This window comes from Leuciscus leuciscus (genome assembly GCF_965113295.1).
Source record: "Leuciscus leuciscus genome assembly, chromosome: 2".
NCBI lineage: Eukaryota > Metazoa > Chordata > Actinopteri > Cypriniformes > Leuciscidae > Leuciscus > Leuciscus leuciscus.
Genome location: NC_138726.1, coordinates 34,269,476 through 34,292,989, shown reverse-complemented (window position 1 = coordinate 34,292,989; position 23,514 = coordinate 34,269,476). Strand labels below are relative to the sequence as shown.

Genomic DNA, 23,514 nt, shown 5'->3' with positions numbered 1-23,514 from the left:
TAATACTGTTAATTCTTTCTGAAGTAACTGTATTTTAGATACAGTAAACAGTATTTAGTCAGTACAACTGATGAAATACTGTTATTTTCACCCAATGGTCAGACGTTTTCATTGTAAAGATGGTGTGAGGAATGAGGGACGTTCACTTTAATCAGCCTGATGCAGGTTTGGGGGTTGTTTTAGTTACTATAGCAACAGTCTGTCTACTGGATACTGATAAAACACCACCTACTTGGATTTATTAAAACTAGCATTAAACCGTATCTACGCATAAATAAACTTTAACCTCACGCGAGGCGACAAAACCATAACCACTCATAGAAGATTGCTATATGACACTGTAAGCAGATGCGTAGATGGGAGCGTTGTAGTGCTATCGCGTCGCGCAGTGTGTACAGTGTTGATAGGGCACTGAAGGTCACTTCCTGATTTACTGACTGTCGCATTATGTCCCAACACATTCAAAACGCTCTGCCCCTCTTTAAATGACGTTTTGTATCCCTGAAACGAGACATTACTGCTACAGGTGGAAATATCAAGTTTTCTTACTTTATTTGAGGCAGACCTGCACCTCATTCAGTCAGGGCAGGTGAATTTATCGACTCGTATGCTTTCCTGGCACGTTTATATCGGCGAGGAGGTTTTAAAATGGCGGTAGCAGCGTCACAACAGGTAAGATACTTTTCATTAGCTTTTATAGCGCTGTTAGCGTTACTCGTGCCCAGAAGTTTGAATAAAGTTTGAGCTTTTTGCAGTCAGTCACTTGACTGTAAAAAATGTAACGCCTCCTGAACCGAGGAAGAGTAGCAGTAATGTGCACCAGCAGCAATGAGAAAAGTTGTGGGTTTGAGTTAAGTTTAGAGGTTAGATGAAAAATGAAATGTAGAAGTGTTCGAAAGCGGACAGTGTGATATTAGAATCATAATAATAATAGTATTTGATGTATTGTTTATTGGAGGGTAAGGACTCTGGAGTGAAGGTGAGAGGGTGATGGACGCACACACATCCCTTCACCTGCTGCAGGAACATGGCAGAAGCAGAGCTTACGTCCAGTGAAAGCAACACAAACTGTCAGAACAACGATGGTGAGTTCAAAGTAACTTTGTTGCCCTGTGTATGTAACAGATAGCCTAACATCCTTTTCCAAGCTGTTTGTTTAGGGTTTTGAATGTCAAAATGGTAACAGCATAAGTAGTATTATTACGCTTATGTTGTGCATAAGTGTACAGGTGAAGAAAAAAAAGTTGATATATCACAGAATTATTTTTGATCTGTCTGTTTAACATGTTCAGATGTGTATTAGAACACAGAAGATAAAGCATAACAGAAAGTATTGACAAATTAATAAATGTTGCATGCACCTCAATGAAAGAATGAAATGAGACAAACTGATTTTCAGAGCCATCAATTGAAATGTAACCAGTAAAATAGAAAACCTTGTGATATTGGTGGTGGAGGTTGCTATCAGATATGTAGCTGCAATATGTGTACAATAACATTACGATGTCCAGAAATCAATTGTAGTTGGCTACATTGGGTTTAATTGTCATTTAATGAGATATACAGATATATTGTTAGTGCTAAGAATTTTCACATGAATAAATCCATAGATCCGCAAACTATTCTTTTGTAGTTTAATGGTCTAGTAGTAGAACTTTTGCCAAGCGTGTCAGAGGTCTGAGTTCTAATCCACACTCGTATCGTTTTTTTCTTCTTTTTTTTTTCTTCTTCTCTCTCATCAAAACCGAATGTTCATCAGTGGTTATATATCAAGCAGGGACACGTTTGTGAGCATTTTTTTTGTGTGATTTCACCGGAACGAATAGATAGTCTCTGCAACAGTGTTAAGCGATAGATTGAACCACACATCTGAGTAAAGGCTGTGCTCGAGCCACAAGAGAACACATTTCTCCGCTTATTTAAAAAACGAATGAAATCAGTGCTCTTCTAGTTAACTGGAGTTGTTTTTAATTATTTGTATTAGGTAGATCCGTGCTGCGAGATGTTTTAAAAGTGGTGGGGATAATAACGACCCTGGAAAAAAGTGGTGGGGACATGTCCCACCCACAAATTACACCTATGGGTACAAGTACGGTGGCCGAGAGAGCTCAATGCGCTGCAACTGAAGAAAACGCATGCAAATAGAAAAACACCCGCAAATTAAGAAAACATCTTCATCAGTTTCACAACACATGTGTGCTCCAAATACTCACAACACAACCAAATACAGAAATGTGCTGCAAATAGCACAGACCACAACAGAAATGTTTCCAGTGGACCCTAAATAAGTGATGAACCCAGATGGGACGTGCTTATTGCTCGTGAGCATCCCTATGCCCTACTCCCTTCGAAGGGCAGACGGCAGAGCCCTTGAAGCGGGTGTTTTTTCTATTTGCATGTGTTTTCTTCATTTGCGGCGTGTTGAGCTCTCTCGGCCACCGTATACAAGACTGCAACCACTTCAATGAGGGAATAAACTACAAACACACAAACATTTACAGTAGGGTCAAGACTGCAAAATACAAATGGACACTTTTGTTCATTGTTATAAAAATGTTGTAGCCTGATGTTAACTTCTGTCAGCATATAATCTCTGTCATGAAATTGCAGTTCCTTAAAAAACAGTTTGTCTTTGGTGCTTTTGAGAAATTTAGAGGATGCTGATTGCCTTATGAAGGATTTCATCAGAGAGCAACAGTCTCATTTTGCAAGCATTAACAGCACATGAGGTACTTCATTGCTCTCTGACTGTATGATTTTGGTTGAAAAAGCTAATTATTCATTTGGAAATTTTATCAAAATTAGTTAGCTAATTCTCTGTGACTGCAGGAACACAGAAACCTTAAAACACAAAGACCAAAAATAATTATTTGTATTTGAGAAATATGTGGGCTGGGTCACCATTGAAATTGTGAAAGCATTGTTATTGTTTAAGGTGTGTATTGTTGGGCAATTAAACTATTATTGTCCTGTCAAATGCAGCAGTTACTGATTGCACTTTCAATTGAAGATTTCACAGCTTTGTTAAGGCATGTTCTGTCCACAATCGAGTATTGGCTTGTGGATTATTTGCACATTTTTTGTTTCTATTGCAGTAGATGAGTGGCTGCACACACCTGTGATGCACACTGAACCATATTCAATTGGGGAAGAAGAACCTGTAGAGCTCGTATTATTCGTTGCCTCTCCCATTGTATATTTTGCATCCTTATTAGGCACAATATAAACATTTTGTTTGTCATAGTGAGCTGATGTTGCTCTATTTTCCACTTTGTTTTTGATGTGCTGTTGATGTGCTACTGTGCTGTCCTCAGGCCCTCCGCTCTCCAATCATTCATCCTCTATCCTATCTATAAGTCAAAGAGCTATTTTGGTCAAATTTTGATGGAAGATATTGTCCAGTAGATTATCAAGGACGTTTGAGGACAGCTGTTTCATAGTTTTAGGGAGTGTTGACGTGATGTTTCCTCAGGTCTTTGGGTCACATTTTTAGTCTGGTTTCAGCTTGCTTTCTCTACTCCTGGACAGTTTTCATGCCACTATTATGTGGAGATAAGCTGGTCAATGGTGTGTTACGACTAAAGGAGGATAAAGGTTGTTGTACTGTTTTACTCAGGCAAGACTCAAGAGAAGTGTTTACCCAGCCACACACATTGAGTCTTATCACTCTTCAGGACATGTTTACCTGGAACGTTGAGAGCACAGACCTGTCACCCAATGGAAAATCTGCAGTACAAAAGTACATAAAAATAGGGTACAATCATGTACTGTGGTAATATGAAGGAATTTTCCGGATTGATTATTTCACAGGTGTTTTATCCCTATTTTTGAATTACGCATTGTGTTGTGTTTCGGGGTTGAAGGAAAAGTCTGTAAGATTTCCTGGCTGAAAATTACCAGTACCGTTTTTGTTTTTCTATGTTTTTTTCATGACATGTTGGGTGTTATTTATAGAGAGATATGTTTATTTATTTATTATTTAATTTTTTTTAGGAATTATTTCTGTCCAATTGACCCTTCGCTAAGCCATGCCCGAAAACCGCCACAGGCCAATTGTGGCTTAGCAACCGTAACTAGGCGCGGGAGGTCTGGCAAGCTTTCGAGTGAGGGAAACATGCTGAAGCGTTGTGCGTATGGATTGTGCAAATCTGATACCTGGTATCCTAAAAGTTTGGACTGGGGTGGAATTTTTTCCCTTCCCGAAACTAAAACCCAAGGGGAGAAATGCCGGGCGTGAATCAAGCAGTGTGGGAAGCCCCATTCACAACTAAATATCGACAGGATTAACAAAAACACCTAAGTTTGCTCCACGACGTGTGAGCAGTAGCCGGGCACGCTAAATATAAGCGGGAGAATGTTATCATTGCAAATTGGTCAGGCTAATGTCTTGTGTTTATTCCATAAGATTTATGGATAAACTGTTTGATTTATAATTATTAGATTATTTTCAAATTTCACTTACCCTGCTGTGCATGAACATAGCTGTTCCTCAATTTGGGTGTTTCCCATTTGAATGGTCAGCGTATGAGGCGGCTGCTGCTTGCGCTGGGACCTATAGGCTTTAGCTTCAATTTTGATGAAATTATTCTCTAATCGGTTGCATATTATGTCGTGACTCGTGGATATATCTCTCGAATGCATACTGCAGTCCCTTTTGTCTTGCTCTCTCAGATATTTCACCTGTTCGCTAAAAATGACTAATTATCTCCTTGGGAATGCATACTGTAATAGACGTGCCAGGCGCGAAAGCTTGTCAGGCGTAGCAACAGTAACTATGGAGGGCGGGGCTTAGCGAAGGGTCAATTGACCCTGAAATATATGATGACGGCTAAAGTCAAAAGTAGAGATGCTAGTTTTTGCACAAACTGCCTCTAACCCTATGCATAAAATGCCTTTTATAAAATTAGAATTATCAAGACAAAGCAGTCAGCCATTTTCTTCATCATTGTCATTTCCACCACAGAACGCTATCAAACACTATATTGTATGTAATTTGACGTAGTGGAAATGACATCTGTTAGCTTTAGAAAAAATGTCAGTTTATTTTCTAAAAGGGATGAAACAACCATATGACTTGATGCTTACAGATATTTAACAGCTTTTTACTTGTAAGGACTGATCAACATTTGTAATTTGCCTTTCTAGATTCCCAGGTATCATCAATAATCAAGTCTTCACAGTGTTTGCAGAGTGCCCCCAAGCCTCTCACCCAAAACTATGCCAACCATTTTATGCCCTCATGCTCTCAGCCCCCACATGTCTCTCTCGGCTGCAAATTATTCACTCCATGTAACGGCACTGGTGATGAGGATCGCAGTAGCCTGGCCTCTCAGGACTCTGGTATCCCCACCCTTGAGATCAACCCACCTGAGCACATTCATGCTCGGGTCAACACAGCTGAGCTGGTGGTTCCACCGCCACTTGATGATAATCCAGCAACACTTAACTTGGATATTTCAGATAGCTCCTTACTCAAGTCTTCCACCTTCCCCCGTTGTGACTTTGATTTGGTACGTCTCTACGGTGCAAGTGGGCTTTCCAGTGCGGCAGGCAAGGGTACATTGAACCGCAGTGATGATATTTCAGTGTGCAGTGTGTCCAGTTTAAGTACTGAGTTTTCTGCCACATTGTCAGTCAGTAATGAGGACTTCCTAGATTTCATGGTTACATCTGAGTCCAGCGCCGTTGTTACATTTGAGAATGATGATGTCCTGCACCGTTCTGATAATTCCCTCTCACCCCCTACTAACCTATACGGCAAGCTGAGCAGCCCACAACGGCAGGCAGTTGGGGTCTCTACGCCTCATGAGGCTAGGCCCAAGAGACTGGGACCACTCGCCAACTTCTTTCACAGGTATTGTAGCATTTGCATTTGTAATGTTGTTAAACTCACACTAAAAAAAAACAGATTGGTTCAGTTATATCATGATAAGCCTGTGCAAGTTTATCCAAATGTTCCCTTTCAAATAATGTTGCATCAATATTATTCAACAAGCTTCAAGCTTTTTTCCTAATTTACAATTTTTGATTGCATTTTATTTTTCATGTGTGCATCTTTCTTGGGTACATTTGGAAATCTAACAATACTCTTGGCAATAGATGTTTGTTTGTTGTAGATACCTTTTCACTTTTCACATTATCTAAGCTCTTTTTATCATTGACTTCTGTGGTTTGTCAAGGGGTAGCACCCTAAAAGTATATTTTTTTCTGTTTTCTGTTTTTAAGTATGTTTTTTATTTTAGTATAACAACACCTACAGCACAAGTTGAAATACTGCAATTGCTGCAAGTGGTGTTTCCTTAAGACTGGAATACACACAACTTTTCAAACCTGAACAGATTTTAAAACACTAGACATCATACACTTGCTGATTTTGTAAATGGTTACAGAGGGAAAAGCCTTTAGTGGAACTGCCAACAAAAACACTCTGAGTGTACTTATGTGTACATGCCAAATTCTTGCCAACATCCCTTTCTATCTGAACTTCCAATTATAGAGTATCTAGAGTATCTTATAGAGTATCCTCTCAAAAACAACGATCTCTTGCTGCCTCAAACCTAAAAAATGGGTTGCCGACCAAAAGTGTTGTGAAGCCACTGAGTAGTGTGGAGTAAAGGGCTCAAAAGGTCTTAAGTGGCTTAGGTTTTTCATACTTCATAAAGCTCGATCACTAATGACTCATTTTCTACCAAGCGGTACAGTACAGTACGATTCAGGACTGTAAACCCTGATCCGGCTTGCGTTTCCACCGCAAACAGTACCCTTACTTTATAGGTTTGGTGTATGCCGGAAAGTAGCGATCGACGTCATTCTCGCGCAAAGAAGAAAACGACACAGTAAACAACAATGGACGACATACAGCAGTTCTTGTTCTTGCTTCTCGGCATTTGGCTGCTTGTCACAAGACCAAAAAAAAACAAAACATTGTGTTGCAATGGTATTGTGTTCCAACTGTATATTAAAAAATGGCGCCTTTTGTGTTGTCATTCCCGTTGTAGCACACGCAAGTGACTATTCTCTGTCAACCAATCAGCGTTCTGCAGTGAGACTAGCTCCAACCTTTAGGTACTGGACTACTGTACTAGGTACCTCAACGGAAGGGTCCCAAAAAAGTGGTAGAGAACGGTTCGGTATTTTGGTACCATTGACAACTTTTGACAATCGAAGCAGAAATAATTGTGTACCGTACTGAACTGTACTGTACCATATTGCTCGGTGGAAACGAGCCATAACTGGACCTTGGCTTGTTCTCTAAGATTAAATACTGTCCTCTATGTCCCCATAACAAGACTCTGCACTGTGGGTGATTGCGCTCATCTTATGACCCATGTCTCAGAATTACCTGCCCTTTCATCATTGTGATGCGGACTGTCTTGAAGCTCTCGAGATATCTTAAAACAGCTCAAATATTTTTCCTTTTCCCTTACTCTCCACTATAGTGCAGTATTCAGTGAAAAATGCTATAAGTAAGAAATAAGGTATGAGAGGCTGTGCTGTATATGTGAATAAGTCACGGCTGAAAACGTCACAGAGTGCTTGCAACCCCTTCAGCCCTGACTTATTCATGATACAGCACTAGCCTCGAGTGCCTTATTGCTTTTATAAAACAGTTACCACACAATACAAATATTATAGCCAAAAATCATATATCAATGCAACTTTCATGAAATAAAATCACTAAACCTTTTTTCCGCTGGGAAAAAATAGTCTCTGACTGTGAACAGCAGCAAAAGTTTCATTATTTCGCTATTAGATGGCGGCAAAGACTGTCTTTATGAGTGAGTCAGTCAGTAGAGAAGACTTTTATATTGAAAGGAATGAAGCAAGACGCAACTGACAATTGACCAGTGGTCTATTGACCAATCAGAATCAAGGACTGGAACGAACCGTTTTCTAATAATAAATAAATGTCTTGTTTTATGGAGTTCATATTGCTTAAAATATAGAGCCAAATTTGTTCATTTTCAGTAGTGCTCTGTTGGCTCAGTTCTGTTATTTCTTTTCAATATTTGTAAGGAGTCTTTTTGCTAAGAGGATGAAGGACACGGGTGCACTGGAAGGACAGCGAGAGCCTGGGTGGAAACTGTTTGGTAAAGTTCCACTTAAAGAACTTTCAACCAAAGACTCCAGGAAAATACCAAAGGTATGTTAACTTTACACACCTGCACTCATTTTTACAAGACTTTAAAAGACAAAATGTGCAATGTACTTGCTTTTTGAGTCGTTTTGTATGTAGTAAGGTAAAAAAAAAAAAAAAAAACTGTATTCAATGCCGTCCTTAACTCTATTTGTAAAAAGTACCCTTCACTGAGCATGGCTCTACTTATTTTTAATATTTAGTATCTCTTAATTTTGTTTTATATTTAGTATTAAGCAAGTCATATGAGGTAAATGAGGTTTAAAACTAAAGGCTGGAATACTCTACACAACATTTGCCCAGATTTTTGCTTCGATTTGCAGTCTTAAGAAGTCAACATTAGTTGTTGAAAGTCAGATCCAATCTGTAGATTTTTTAGTTTGAGTCTGTGTTGGATGTCATAGTCTATGTTGTTGCATCCAGTTTTCATGTCTTAGTGTCTGTATTGTTCATGTTTTGGCTTAAAGTTTAAACAGACTTGCAAAATGAATGAAACTGGTTTCCCAAAGGCTTCCCCGATCAGATGTAGTCCCGCCCCAAACCCACGCCATTGGTTGAGCTGTTTTGGGGGTATCAATGTGTGAATTCAAGTCACCATAAAAATTCAGTCTCCATCAAAATTGACAATTCTTAGTTTTTGTATGGAATATTGTAGTGTTTACTATAAATTATTTATCTGTGCATTTTTTTTTAATTCATGTGGTATTGTAGTCTTTAGTCAAAAGCTTTACCTTCCTCTCCTTCTCACAGCAAAGTCTCTTCTCTAATGATGTGTGCATTGGCGTAAGGGCAGGACAACAATCCCAATAGCTAAAATATTCTCTGCTTGGAAGAAAGTACTTTAACAATGAAAAAAAAAAAAGCATGTTTAAGGATTTGTTTATATTCGTTTAGATTTTTCTTTTTTTTTATTGTTACGCATGAATCAATCAAATGGCTTTACATTGCAGTCTTGTTATGACATTGTTGTGAATGGGGCTTTGTTTCCTATTTACAGAGAGACAACAGGCCTGCAATGTGCTTTAGGTAATTTGAACCCCCTGATTCAGCCTCCCTGTGTCCATCTAGATTTCACCCACCTCCAACTCCTGCCTTTATCTCTCGTTTTTGTTTTCTCTGCAGCTGTAATGGAAGATTGAGGTATTGGGTGACTGGTTTAGAGTTGCTGTTTTATTTAGGCTCTCTAGAAGTGGCTCCTTGGAAGAGATGAGTTAAGATGAACTTAATATTATGTGCGTTAGTCCTGACTTTAAACATTGCAGTATTCTACCTGCTACCGTTACTTGTTTTATTTGTAAAGTCTTAACGGACTAAAAATGTGTGTTTCTTTATATTTTATTTTAATCAGTGGAAGCTCATAAGAGCTGATGACACACAGTAAAACAGATTATGCATCATCTTTGTACATGACTCAGGCATGCACAGCCGAACACAGAGCGCACTGATTGCATGAAACTGCAGTGCAGAGTGCCCTGTGCTCCTAATAGCTGGAATCAATTAGAATGGCTGCCTGTAAATCATGGATCCTCTCTCAGCACTGTGATGACGAGTAACATTAGCATGCACACACGCATATGGACACAACAGGAGCAAGGGACAAGATCAGATCCTCTGCGTCCCTCTGATGTAGGCCCTCCCAGTTTTGTGCATGTTTGTTTGGACGGAGTTATAGAGAGAAAGAGGGCAAGGAAAAACAGTGTCAAGTAACTTAGCAGGAGTGAGACAGCAATAACAGCAGAGGAGCAGGAGCACATAAGTATCATGCTACTGTTTCTCAGGGTGTGTCCCATATTCCTTGCGGTCTTCCTCTGCTACTGTGCCTTGCCTTTCTGTCTACAAGGCACTTAAGCTTACAGTTAGGAAAATACTGCAATGGTAGCGTGTAGTGTCTGAAACGCTGGATTCTGAATGTCTCAACAGCACTGCAGCGTTCATGGTGAGTTCATGCCTTATTCATTTTTTTCTTTCCCCCTCATTGTTTTCCGTTAGATAAATAAGAAAATGTGAGGGGAACGAGAAGAAAGAGAAAAACAAGAATTTGTGAGGAGGAAATGACGTGGAACGAGAGAGATTCTGTCGTAGCAGGTGTACCTGGTGTGTGAACACATTTGTGTGTTGGTGAATTATATTTTCATTGTTTTTTTGGCTGTCCCACATTTACTCCTAGAACTAATTAAGAGTTATTCGTCTAATCTTACTTAATGTCCTTTTCTTAAACTTATTTGGCTCATTGTTGGAATGTAGGTCATTTTGTCTAGTTATCTCTGAGAAAGTGCAGTGTGGGTGCAAATTAAATATTTATATTCACTCAGTTCAGTGTGCAATAGTGTGTGCTTTCTAACTGCATAAATAAAACAAAACATATTCCTCTATCAACTTGTTTGGATATACAAATTAGACCGAATATAGTCCAAATCAGAGAATTTAAAGATGGATGCAATGCAAGATAGCACAGATTTCTATTCAGGCAGGGTGTACAGTGTATAACATGAAACTTTGTACAGGAAACTCATACTGTAACAGTAGCAAGTTCTGATTTCATTTGAGCCCGTCATGACATATTGTGTTCTGTTAAGAATATTTATTATTTTCAGTTCCTGCTGGTTTGAGAACTTCTGCTTCCATCTGTGCAGGTTGTGAAGAAAGTATTGTGTGGCAAAAAAAGCTGGATGTTAAAACATTCTAACATGTGTAAGAATGAGTTCCATCAAGTTGTCATGCCTAAAGCCTTGAAATATATTATTTAATTATAATTTTAGGGTGATTAAGCCTTGTTACCATAAACCAAAAAACAACAACTCAATAAAAATATATGTGTGTATATATAATATCTTAATTGTAAAGTGATATACGTAATGGTAGTATTTGTTCTGTTGCTTTTCTTTTATGCAGATTTCAATAAAATAGGAGAATTACAAAAAACTCAACATTACAGTAATGATAATATGGCGAAAAATTTGCATTATTGTCATACAAACAATGTCACATTTCAAAAACAATTTTAATAGACCTCAAAACAGCCTTAATTATCACGCACTGTCAAATTACATTTACTGTTTTTTGGTGAAAAGTGACTATCAAAATTATTTTAAAAACTACATTATTATTTATTATAAGTTTGTTATTAATTAATTAATTAATTAATTAATTTGTCTATCTATCTATCTTTCTTTCTTTCTTTCTTTCTTTCTTTCTTTACAGGAATATGAAAGCAGGAGTGGACACACAAGCAATTCCACATCTCCCAAGAAGAATGTAAGAAAGAACCTGGACTTTGAGCCACTTTCAACCACAGCCCTTATACTGGAAAACCGCCCAGCGTGAGTGTTTTTGTGTGTGCCTATGTCTCTGTAAATGTGTTACATTTATCCCCTCCTATCCTCAAACTTCTTTTCCTGTATTATCGGTAAAAGAAAAAAATGTATGGCACCCCTGATAAATATGATAAAAAATAAATCTGCATTGTTTATCCTTTTGACCTTTCATTCAAAAAATTCACAAAAATCTAACCTTTGAAAGTGGTGGGGGGGGGGAATCACATTATAAAATAAATGTTTTTCTCCAAAACACGCTGGCCATAATTATTGGCTCCCTGTTATTAAATACTTTTTGCAATCTCCTTTTGCCAAGATAACAGATCTGAGTTTTCTTCTATAATGCGTGATGAGTTTGGAGAATAACTGACAAGAGAACAGAGACCATTCCTCCATACAGAATCTCTCCAGATCCTTCAGATTCACAAGTTCATGTTGGTGCTTCTTCTGTTCAGTTCACTCCACTCATCAGGTCAGGGAACTGGGACGGTCATGGCAGAAGCTTCATTTTGTGCTCAGTTACCCATTTTTGTGTTGATTTTGATGTTTGTTTTGGACCGTTGTCCTGATGGAAGATCCAACCACGGCCCATTATAAGATTTCTAGCAGAGGCCGTCAGGTTTTGATTTTTTTATCTGTTGGTATTTGCTAGAATCCATAATACCATGTATCTGAACAAGATGTCCAGGACCTCCAGCAAATAAATAGACCCACAACATATAAGATCCAGCAGTGTATTTAACCGTAGGCATGGGGTACTCTTCATCCCTGTTTGCACCGAACACATCTGGTGGGTTTGCTGCCAAAAAGCCCTTTTTTTTAGTTTCATCTGACCACAGAATCCGGTCCCTTTTGAAGATCCAGTCGTGTCTGACCACTGAATATGCTGGAGTTTATTTTTGGAGGAGCGAGGAGCATTTTTCTTGAAAACCTCCCAAACAACATGTGGGGATGTAGGGGTTGTTTGATAAATTCTTTTAGGCTTTCTGACCCTAAGACTCAAGTAATCTCTGCAATTCTCCATCTGTGATCCTTGGAGAGTATTTGACCACTCAAACTGTCCTCCTCACCGTCCATTAAGACAATATAGACACACGTCCTCTTCCTGGCAGATTCGTAACATCTTTAGTTGATTATAACTTCTTAAATATTGCCCTGATGGTCAAAATGGGGATTTTCAATTCTTTAACTATTTTCTTACAGTCACTTTCTATTTTGTGATGCTCAACAATCTTTTGCTGCACATCAGAACTATATTCTTTAGTTTTACTCATTGTGATGGATGATTCAGGGAATTTGGCCTTTGTGTTTCCTCATTTTTAAAGTCCTGTGAAACAAGAAGTCTTAGCTGGACAATTTCATGTTCATAGTCACCCTGGTGTGCTAATAAAGGTAAATATTAATGGGAATATACTTCAGAGATATTTTTATCATAAAAAAAATCTAGGGGTGCCAACAATTGTGGCCGACGTGTTTTGGAGAAAAACATTTATTTCATAATGTGATTTACCCCCCAATTTCAATTATTTTACATCAATGAAAGGTTCGATTTTTGCCAATTTTTTGAAGTAAAGATCAAAAGGATTTTTTTTTGCAGATTTTTTTTTACAGCCATTTTTTATCATATTTATCAGGGGTGCCATCAATTTTGACCACCACTGTATATAAATCAAATGTAAATGTATGTCCCTGTTACACTTCATTTTCCTGGTTAAATAAACATTGCATAAAAAATAAAGACCAAATATAATTATATTTTTACACTAAATGTAGTTTATAATCTATTTATTAAAACCAAGTATAAATCATCAAGTTTGGTGTTTGCATTTTTTAAAAACATTTATTCCAAAATTATAACTAAAGGCAGTAGCAATTTAAACAATATATATTATTTGCGAACTAATATTCAGCTTTTCTTTTTAATAGTCAACTTATTTTCAGCAGTCATCAAGCTTGTAAACACTGGTCACAGACACAAAGAAGTACCTTTAATTTCACCAAGCCGATTGCTCACTAAAAACCCCACAGTCATCATGTTTTCAGGCCAATTCAAGTTTGATTTTGAAGCGATATAAAGTGGTGCCATCTAAATGGCTGAATTGTTTACTTGATACATTTATGAGAAAACGCTTCCCTGCCATTGACGACTGTTTTTACGGCTTTCCTTGTTATCACTATTATATGGTAGGGGGCGCTATTACTCATCTCCTGAACGAGTACAGTATCTCCAAATAAAAAAAAATAATGCTAACTATAAATGGCATATAATCAAAATGGCCTAATGCTACTGAATGAAATGTCAACCCAGGATGAGCTACAGGGCTGTACAAGCTTTGGGGGTGTTGATGGACTCGATCTACTCCGTCTATGTTTTGATCATCTTACAGATTCTGATCCAGATGCAGTCTTTGACAAAAACGCGATTTCCTCAGCTTTTTACTCCGAATGTTGCTTTTTTATGAAACTTACCCGTATTCAACTGTTGATGAAAAGAGAATGCATGAAGCTAGAATAAAACTAGCTAGAAGCGGAGGCTCTGTTCTTTCTTTTGATATATTGCATGTCCAGATATTCATACAACAAAATATTCTGGAGGCCATGAAAATGTTGTGAAAATGACCAAAATGTTGGCGGTGGCAAGCTACCACTTTTTACTGGTAGGAAAACAGTTAACGCCACCATTGTCTTCATTCAGGCCAATTTGAAAGTGCACACAAAAACAAGGGGCAAGATCTATCGCACGAATCAATCATATCCAATTATAACCGATCAGATCCAATCATAGCGCGATGGAGGCATTGCCTCCTCTCACGTGGCTTTCCCCCCCATTCATTCTCAATTACACCCCATCAAACATTAGGGTGTCTGTTTTAAGTCAATGGGGAAGCCTCCCACTGTAACTTTACCTGCGGGTGTTGCTTTTGGGCAATGTTACTTTAGAGAAACAAGTGACTTTTACACTTTTTAATGTCATGTTTTGTAATGTGTGCATTGTTTTATTTTGCAATATCGATTATTTTCTCATCTCGTTTTTTTGAGGAGACGCTGCCTCCCTTGCCTCCTCCGAGGAAACTTCCCTGCATAGCACTCTCCTAAAACAAAAAGAAATCACCTCTTATCTTCCATGCAACGTTATACCATTCACAGACAGGAGCACAGGAAATGTTGCATACTATTATGTATTTAAGCATAGGGATAATTAAGATCAAGAAATGAGTTATAGATGTAAAGTTTGACAGAATGTGACTCTCACAGGCAGTAATGTAAAAGTGAATTGACAGTTATTTTGTATCTATTGTGTAGGAATCTTCCTGCAAAGCCTGAGGAAGAAGCCCAGAAACACAGACAAGAATATGAGGAGATGGTGGCTCAGGCCAAGAAGAGAGGTGACTTTCTTTTCATGCATGTGTTTGTTGTATATGTGAGCGCAGGGTCCACGGTTAATACGCATGCAACAACACATCTGGAAGTAAAAATGCCAGAGTGTATAGGAATAGTTTCTTCAACCATAATGATAAAAAAAAAATACTGTTTCATGGCTGGTAAGAAATATTTATGGCCAGTAAATATTGTCAGTTCATCACTGGCAGATGTTGCAAAAAGTTGGATCTTATTTGAACCTGACAGTTTGATTGTTTATGTCTTTAGTTGTGTGTGCTCTAGAGGGCGCTGTTGTAAAAGAGACAGATTTCGATTTCACTGCCATTCTCTCTCTCCTCACACTGTGTGTGTTTCTGTGCAGAGCTGAAAGAGGCCCAGAAACGGAAAAAACAGCTAGAGGACAGGTGTAAACTAGAGGAAAGCATCGGCAATGCTGCGCTTACCTGGAGTCAGGAGATATTACCCAACTGGCAAAGCATGTGAGTCAGCACACAAAAATCATTGACACACTCTATAGCCACACAAACAAATGTCACTTCTTGATATTCCATATAATGAAATAACAGTCAATAGATATAGTAGCCAAAAAACATTCTAAAAATAGTAATGTTTGGCAAGAGGTGTATTGTCCAATGTAAGATAAGTGAGAGACATGGGTTAGAAGTTAGTGCATGATATTTTGTGATGATATTTTGAGCTTAGGTGCTTATGCAAGCTATGTGAGTTTGAATTTGGCTTGCAACATTTTCAGCTCCAGTTCTTGTCCTTATTAAATCCTATAATCTCTCTTCTGTCCCTATAAATAAAACATTAAAATGTCTAAAAGTCCAAAAATGTCTGATATGTCAAATATCTGAAGAGAAATAACTTGTTTCACTCTGTCTTTCTTTTCACCATTTTAGGTGTTCATCTAGGCGGGTGAGAGATTTATGGTGGCAAGGTCTGCCACCAAGTGTGAGGGGCAAAGTCTGGAGTCTAGCGATAGGAAATGACCTGAACATAACAGATGGTATGAATGTGTGTTTTGTATCTTTTTACACACAAAACCCATGCATACCGCATATAAGCACATACAGGAAAAGACTAAAAAGACCTTTACACTTTGGACAATCACTTTAGATTTATTTTTTAATTTATGAATGAAAAAGAATACTAAATATAAAAGTTTTTTTAAATGTGTATTTTGTGGGTAATTATATAAATCGCTTTGCATTAGGGCTGCACGATATATCGAAATATCGCAAATGTACATCACGATATGCATATCGCAATGGCTTAGAATAACTGAATGATTTTAATACTTCAAAAGATGATAAAGTCTAACCTTTAGGTCGATGCAGACAGCGGAGAATAGACTGGATACATGACTGTTACATACGTGTGACATGCTTAACGTTAAGCGCTTTAAGCAAAGTACTCATGCGTGTAGGAAGATGCCTATAGTTCTGGACAGAGCGTGATCCCTAATTCAGTTCTCTTCCACAGTTTATATGAAAAAATACACACAAAAGTATGTCAAAATGCCTGTCTTGGTGAGTATTCACGTCAACAGTCAGCTATGTCTTAAGTGGAGTAAATAGTTGAGAAAGAAAGAGCGCATGTAACTAGGGGTGTCAAAATTAATCGTTTCTACGATGCATCGCGATGCAGACGAGGACGATTCGGTATCGGTTCAGTAATAGACCATAACCGGTTATAATGTACTGACGCTTTTCTTACGTCATTTGTCGCGTACGTGCTTTGTTGCGGTAGCATACAATGGCAGAGGGAGGTGAGACGCGAGTGAGAGAAAATTAAAAATGCTCCAACTACTTTAAAAGCCAACATCTGGGCACATTTCGGCTTTCATGAACAACGTGGTAAGCACGACCTGCAGAAGACACGCGCTGTGTACGCTCATGTCACGCACAAATAGAATATGCAGGTAATACCACTAACTTGATAAACCACGTTAGCCGTTTTCAGCCCGAGCTGTTATCGCCCGGCAGAGTCTGACTGCTTTAGAGTAAGTGGATGAGCTCCGTAACCCGAATCCGCAGCCAAAAACAAATCATCCACCCGCCCCAATAACTTTCTCTGATTTAAGTATCCGCACCCGATGGTCAAATTACAATTATTCTGTGTTGTTACGCGTGATTATAAATGGATGATCGTCACTTTCAACAGCGGACTCGGCGACGGTTGATGCGCGCATCTTTAATGGTAACATAATACACTGATTAATGAGCGCTGCTTAAATGAACATTTCTTTAAAACAAAATTTATTTGACAGATTTTCCTTTTCTTAGTGTCATAAACAAGCTTTAATCCCATGAAACTTAAACTGGAATGTCACTATTTCTGTCACTGCAACTTCCCGAACAGGCGAGCACATGCGCGCACACATCACTTTTGAAGTAAAATTTTAAATTGAGGATGCGGTGCATCGTGATGCATCGTGATATCGAATTGAACCGGATCGATGACATAATAATCATAATCGAACCGAACCGTGAGACCAGTGTCGGTTCACACCCCTACATGTAACAGTATATTGGATCCGTGCAGCTCTTAAAGTGACAGCAACCTACAGTACTGCGGGAAGTAGGGGGTGCTGAGGGTGCTGCCGCACCCCCTGGCGTAGAATAGAATAGAATTAAGGACAGAGCCGGATTAACGCAAAGGCAAACTAGGCACGTGCCTAGGGCCCGATTGGCGGGATGGGGCCCAGACAGAGGGACAAAAAAAAAAAATGAAAAAAAAGAGTCCTATCTACAATTTATTTCAATATTTATTAATTAACTAAAAATAGTGACGATGTTTATCTTAACCATAGACTGTTACATTACTGCAGTTAAACCAATTAATGTGTCCGTTACAAAGCGGGTGCCGGCTTCTGAAAGTATGTGTAACGAACGCATCCATCAGGTGCTGCGAGGCAAAAGCCTAATAAGCACACAAAGAAGCACAGCTCATAATGCAGGTGTGTGAGTTGTCGTCATCTATTTTGGAGTGATTGCAATGTATTCTAAATATAAACTTGTACTGTAGATCAGCGTCATTTCTGGAAAAATCATTCACCGCTTTATTACGAGTTTAAAAGAGCGCGAGCGTCATTAACGTGCCCAGACGCGACGCTTTGAATTTGCGCGTACAATGAATAACATCGCGTCGGGAGGCGGGAGCTGACTAGTACAAAATTAAAAGACAAGACGTCTGTATTCTAAGTTAAAAAGCCAACACACTACAACATTTTTAAATGTTTCAAATAAAGGATCTCATATCTATGGGTCTATCTTCTAAATTCTGCTGATGATTAGATTATACCCTTACATTACGCCAATAATATCAGTTTATATATTTTTTTCTGCTCAGTAGCGATCGTGTCTTTCTCTTCCACTTGATTTGTGTATAGCATATTTAAGGTAGCAATGCAATATAAAAGCACTTATGCTCATCTACTGAAGTGGGATTCTGGAACTGTGAATAAATTGAATAAAACAGCAAAATAACAACAACAACAATAACATCTTCATTAAACAAAAAAGAGATTACCTTAGATAAAGTTTGATTAATATGTACATTCAGTACCGGTAAAAGTCTGGACCCATTACTATTTTTAATGTTTTTGAAAGAAGTTTATTATTATGCTCTACAAGCCTGCATTTATTTGATCAAAAATACAGAAAAAAACAGGAATATTCAGCAAGGATGTGTTAAATATATAAAAAGTGATAGTGAAGACTTTTTTAAAACAACTTTTTAATAATCAAAAATCCTGAAAAAAAGTATCACAGGTTATAAAATAAATATTAAAGGAGAAGTTCACTTTTAAAATGAAAATTCTGTCATCATATACTCACCCTCATGTTGTTTCAAACCTGTATAAATTTATTTCTTCTGCTGAACACAAAGGAAGATATTTAGAAGAATGTCAGTAACCAGACAGTTTTTGGGTCCCATTGACTTCCATAGTATATTTTTTTTCCTACTATGGAAGTCAATGGGACCCAAAAACTGTCTGGTTACTGACATTCTTCTAAATATCTTCCTTTGTGTTCAGCAGAAGAAAGAAATTCATACAGGTTTGAAACAACATGAGGGTGAGTATATGATAACAGAATTTTCATTTTAAAAGTGAACTTCTCCTTTAAGCACCATTTCTAACATTTGATAATAAATCAGAATATTATAAAGTTTTCTGAAGGATCACGTGACACTAAATTCAGCTTTGCATCACAGAAATATAAAGTATAGTAAAATAGAAAACCATAAATGTTGCATAAATAAAAAGGTTAGGAATCATATTTGTTTCAAGTGTTTTTTTATTGGGGGTGGGGGGCCTCCAACATGAATTTTGCCTAGGGCCTCCTAATGTCTAGAACCGGCCCTGATTAAGGGGGATTTTTTTAACGTTAGATAATTCCTTTTCTTGAAACAAAATTAATGCTTAATTCAGTACTACTCTTAATGAAAAAACACAACAACAATAAAATAGTACAATGGCAAACTCGCTTATATTAAGCAGAGAACTTTAATTAACAAAACAAATAAGACTGATGACATGGTATGCCCGCTTTGTAACGCAAATAAATGAAAGGTCTTTGGATTTTCCCCTTCATTTAAAACGAATACTTAGTTTGTGGTTCATTATTATCAATGAAAACACATCCACAACAAACTATCGTCCTGTCAGTCATCGCGCCTCACTTTCGTCACGTGACTCCTGCGGCTCTGCGCTGCTTCTCTTGCTCTATGGAGCAGAAGGGTCTCACTTTGCGTCTGTTGTCCAACCGAACTAAATAGTTTTTATTTCTATAAAAATGCAATACGATGGTGGGGGCGGTGGGCAAGTAATGCAATCACCCCGCCTCTTTTTTCAGCCCCCCCTGCTCAAATTATGTTCCCACGGCTATCAAATAATCAAACAATAAAAGACCAAGAGAAAATCACTCGCTGCTCTTGATGGGATAACTTTTGTAGCTTTAATAAGAATCTGTGTATATTTAATTCATACAGTGAAGACTAAGCAGTCTTTTATTTTTAGATGTGATTATTCAATTTCTGTTGTTAAATAAGCCTAATGTAGCCTACCTGAAAACCTAAACCACCTGGTTTGCACTGATGTAAAAAATGACACTTACTTTTATGTAATGCTACATTCTGCTACACTCTGCTGTTCAATTTCAGAAGTTGTAGGGATGCTTTCTTCTCACAAAAAGAATGTGAAACATGTATGCTGGTTATATCACTTTCAGTTTTTAAATATATTTAAATATTATTAACATTTATTTTACACACTTAAAGTATTATCGTAGCACATATTGAATATCACATTATTTAATATTGTATTTTCTTCAAAATCGTGCAGCCCTTCTTTGTATTTTTATTTTTATTTTTATTTATTTTTTTCATGGTATTTCACAAGCAGCATCCTGTGGTTTGATTAGTCTTTCATTTTAAACTTTTCTCACACATTACAATTGCCCCGTTAACAAAAACCCATTGCATGCGTAATTTATATCATAAATTGGCAAAACAATTTATTTGAATGCTGCATTGACATCATATGGTAATCAGTAGTAAACAAGTAAATGGTAAACAGTAGTGACAATGCTTCTGTGGGTGTTCACTGTGAGAACTCTGGACTGAAAACTGTGTTGTGGTTTTAATGTTTTTTTTGCAACAGTCATCTGTTGTAATCATGAGTGTAGAAATAAAGAAAGTTTAGGAGCTATAATGTTGAATAGCAAATGATTCTTGATGAGGACAGGTTGACAAGCTGGGTAGTTATGTTATGAGAACTTAGTTTTACATTATTGTTTATACATTCCCTGTATTTAAACATAATGCACTTACTTTTTTATATTTAGTCAATAAACACTCAGAAATCAGAAACACTCTTCTGGTCTTTTAGATGAGAGCAAATTTTATTCATAAAAAGTTACATGTAATAACGTTACTCTAGCACTAAGGCTGGGCGATGACATCATGGTTTTCTCCAATGCGGCTATATATATGAATAACCAAAAAATGTTTACAACAAAAATGAAACATCACTGAACTTACTTAAGCTGGACTGTGATGCTATTTTCTTCTGGAAACAAACTTTGTTGCATAATTTTTTTTGTTATCTCTGTAAAGCTGCTTTGAAACAATCTGTATTGTAAAAAGCGCTATATAAATAAATGTGTCTTGACTTGACTAGGGGGTCTAATTAGAAAGCAAATAATGATTTCATATTTACATTAACATTTAAATAACACATACTTTTTTCTGCGTGTGTATTTGTTTTAAATAGAGCTGTATGACATCTGTTTGGCAAGAGCTAAGGAAAAGTGGAATACCTTTGTAGCCCCAACGGCTGCTGCAGAAATAGAGATTGAAGGTGATTGTTATGCATTTTTCTTTTTCAGTTTTCTATTATTTAAGCTTTGTTTCTCTCCTTACACCTCATATAAAGCAAACTTTATTATCCTCTTTTATGCTATGTTGTTTTAACTTCTTTCTGTTAAACTCCTTTGCTTTTCATGTTCTTTTGTAACTAATAATTGCTTAATTTTTAGATACAGGTTTGTCTCATGCTGATCGAGAGGCCAGTCTAGAACTGATCAAGTTAGACATTTCCAGAACCTTTCCCAATCTCTGTATATTCCAACAGGTAGGGTGCATTGCTGTTTCTGGTGTTTTATATCATCTGCTGACGAATGTATCGTATTTTTTTGTTTGATTTTGCGTTTATTTTCAGGGAGGCCCATACCATGATGTATTGCACAGCATTCTGGGAGCTTACACTTGCTATCGTCCCGATGTGGGATATGTAAGTACCCGTCTTGTTTACTCAAGTAATGTCTAGTTTTTAAAACCACCAATGCACTGTTTACAAGCAAAACCCCATCTTAACCTTAGTTTGCTTGAGTATTGACTCATATGAAGAGATCTTTACAGAGTAAAACAGAAACTGACATAGATGTTGTGTTGTACAGCTGGTTTGCTGGGGCATGATGTGCAATATTTTTTTCCAGCTATTACGCACATTATTCGCAGAGCCCTAGACCTTACTCTGCTGCACAACGCCACAGCAATGTGTGCTGCACAGCTCTCTTACATCCTGCTCACATCCTGCTCACTGCACCACAATATCATTTGTTTGGCCAAAGTGCTCTTGCACTTACACCTCCACTTATGAGCTGGGTGTAAAGGTCACATTGTAAAAACTTCCAAAATTACAAGATAAATTAAGAATAGCTTTTGTCATACTCCCAAAAACACCTCCACTGGTATGATGCAACAATTTAAATGAGAATGTCTGTAATATAATTTAGCTGCCTAGTTTAGTACTTCTGCATTAAGAATCTTTTGAGAGAAAAAAACTTTATTAATCTTTATTAATTTGACCCTTTGAACAACACATACCTGTTGAACAAGACGTTTATCAGGGAACAGTGTGGTTACTCTGCGTTACTATGCTTGTTATCAGTTTGAATATGGAAAGGTCGCACTGATCTGACATTTATGGGGTAACGCATGTTCTCTTACGAGAGGTTCTCTCGTACTTGCGTAAGTATCTTACGCTAGGGGAAAACCTCTTTTCCTCGAGATATTGAAGCCAAAAATTATCCTTAATTTTGCAATAATGTAAAACGCATTGCAGCAGCATGCAGACATGGGCGAGACAGCTCGCGCGCCCATAGGCTGCTCTGCGGCAACTGCACCAGCCTATCGATAGAGGCCCCTCATGACGTCAGGACCAATGAGGGTGCTTCGCGCCCATTACGTCATGTCCCGCCGAAAGCGGGTGGGGCTAGGGCTATAAATACGGCCCAGAGAGGCTGGTTTGGTCAGTTTTTCATCTCTTAAGCGAGCTACGCATCGCTGGATCCTGAGAGGAAGCCGCGCCGTCTGACTCAAGCACCCAGCGGGATTTATTTGCATCTGAAGCTGCCGGTCGACAACTCGCCGCCTTCAGTCGCCCGTTCCTGCTGACGCTTTCCGGCGTACATATCCTTTTCTCTGCTACTTTGTTTTGTGTATGTGTGTGTGTTCGCCGCCGCGACACACACTCTCATTGCACTAAAAGAGCCGGGCGTCTTTTTCAAGACGCCCCTTTCCCCCCCAACCCGCAAAGCTCGCCGGTGCGCCCGCTTGCCTTGCCTGCTTGGAGGATGATACCTGCTCTCCCTCTGTTCGAGCCACGCAAACCGCGCCGTTCACAGGGGATGTTAGGAGCGGACGGTCGGGGTTAGTTTTTCTTTACGTACAAGAAAGCTACCCTGCCTCTGCGCCCCATTCACGCGTCAATCACCAGCGAAAGGAGAAAATAGTGTTTTAGTCCCGCCGAAGCTGGACTGACCTGAATTTTCTCACACATTTCTCAGTTCCCTGATCAGGCGACTGGAAATATAAATATTGCAGCGCCGGCAAGCAAACGCCAAAGAAAACATGTTGACGCTCTTATATGCTCGTGCATCTGAAAGCCTTTGTGTTCCCCCCTGTGGCTCAGTGGCGGAATATTTGGTTTTTCACACGAGAGACCGGTGTTCGAATCTCGGTCTAACGGCAGATTAATTAAGCCTCCAATGCTTCGCTCTGTCAGTTCCCTGAAAGGCGACTGCAGATGTGCATTTTGCAGCCAACGAGCGCGTTGTACAACCCGCTCGCCTGCACCCAAACACCGTTTCTATGGTTCCCGTGCGTCACTGG

General features: G+C 38.4%; 1 protein-coding gene across 2 annotated transcripts in view; it reads left to right on the top strand.

Annotated features, from left to right (window-relative positions):
- The first annotated feature begins 220 nt into the window (after positions 1-220).
- tbc1d14 (TBC1 domain family, member 14) overlaps positions 221-23,514 on the top strand; it is a 37,677-nt gene continuing 14,383 nt past the window's right edge. Inside the window, exons 1-11 of one of the 2 annotated variants that reach the window (XM_082162164.1) lie at positions 221-672; positions 959-1,085; positions 5,146-5,854; positions 8,017-8,143; positions 11,339-11,457; positions 14,755-14,837; positions 15,194-15,311; positions 15,735-15,841; positions 21,113-21,199; positions 21,378-21,472; positions 21,560-21,631. In XM_082162164.1, the coding sequence (XP_082018290.1) occupies positions 1,028-1,085; positions 5,146-5,854; positions 8,017-8,143; positions 11,339-11,457; positions 14,755-14,837; positions 15,194-15,311; positions 15,735-15,841; positions 21,113-21,199; positions 21,378-21,472; positions 21,560-21,631 (1,575 nt within the window). In that variant the 5' untranslated portion in view covers positions 221-672; positions 959-1,027. Of the gene's footprint in view, positions 673-958; positions 1,086-5,145; positions 5,855-8,016; positions 8,144-8,496; positions 10,074-11,338; positions 11,458-14,754; positions 14,838-15,193; positions 15,312-15,734; positions 15,842-21,112; positions 21,200-21,377; positions 21,473-21,559; positions 21,632-23,514 lie in introns of those variants that run through there. The other variant, XM_082162165.1, reaches the window with a different exon arrangement.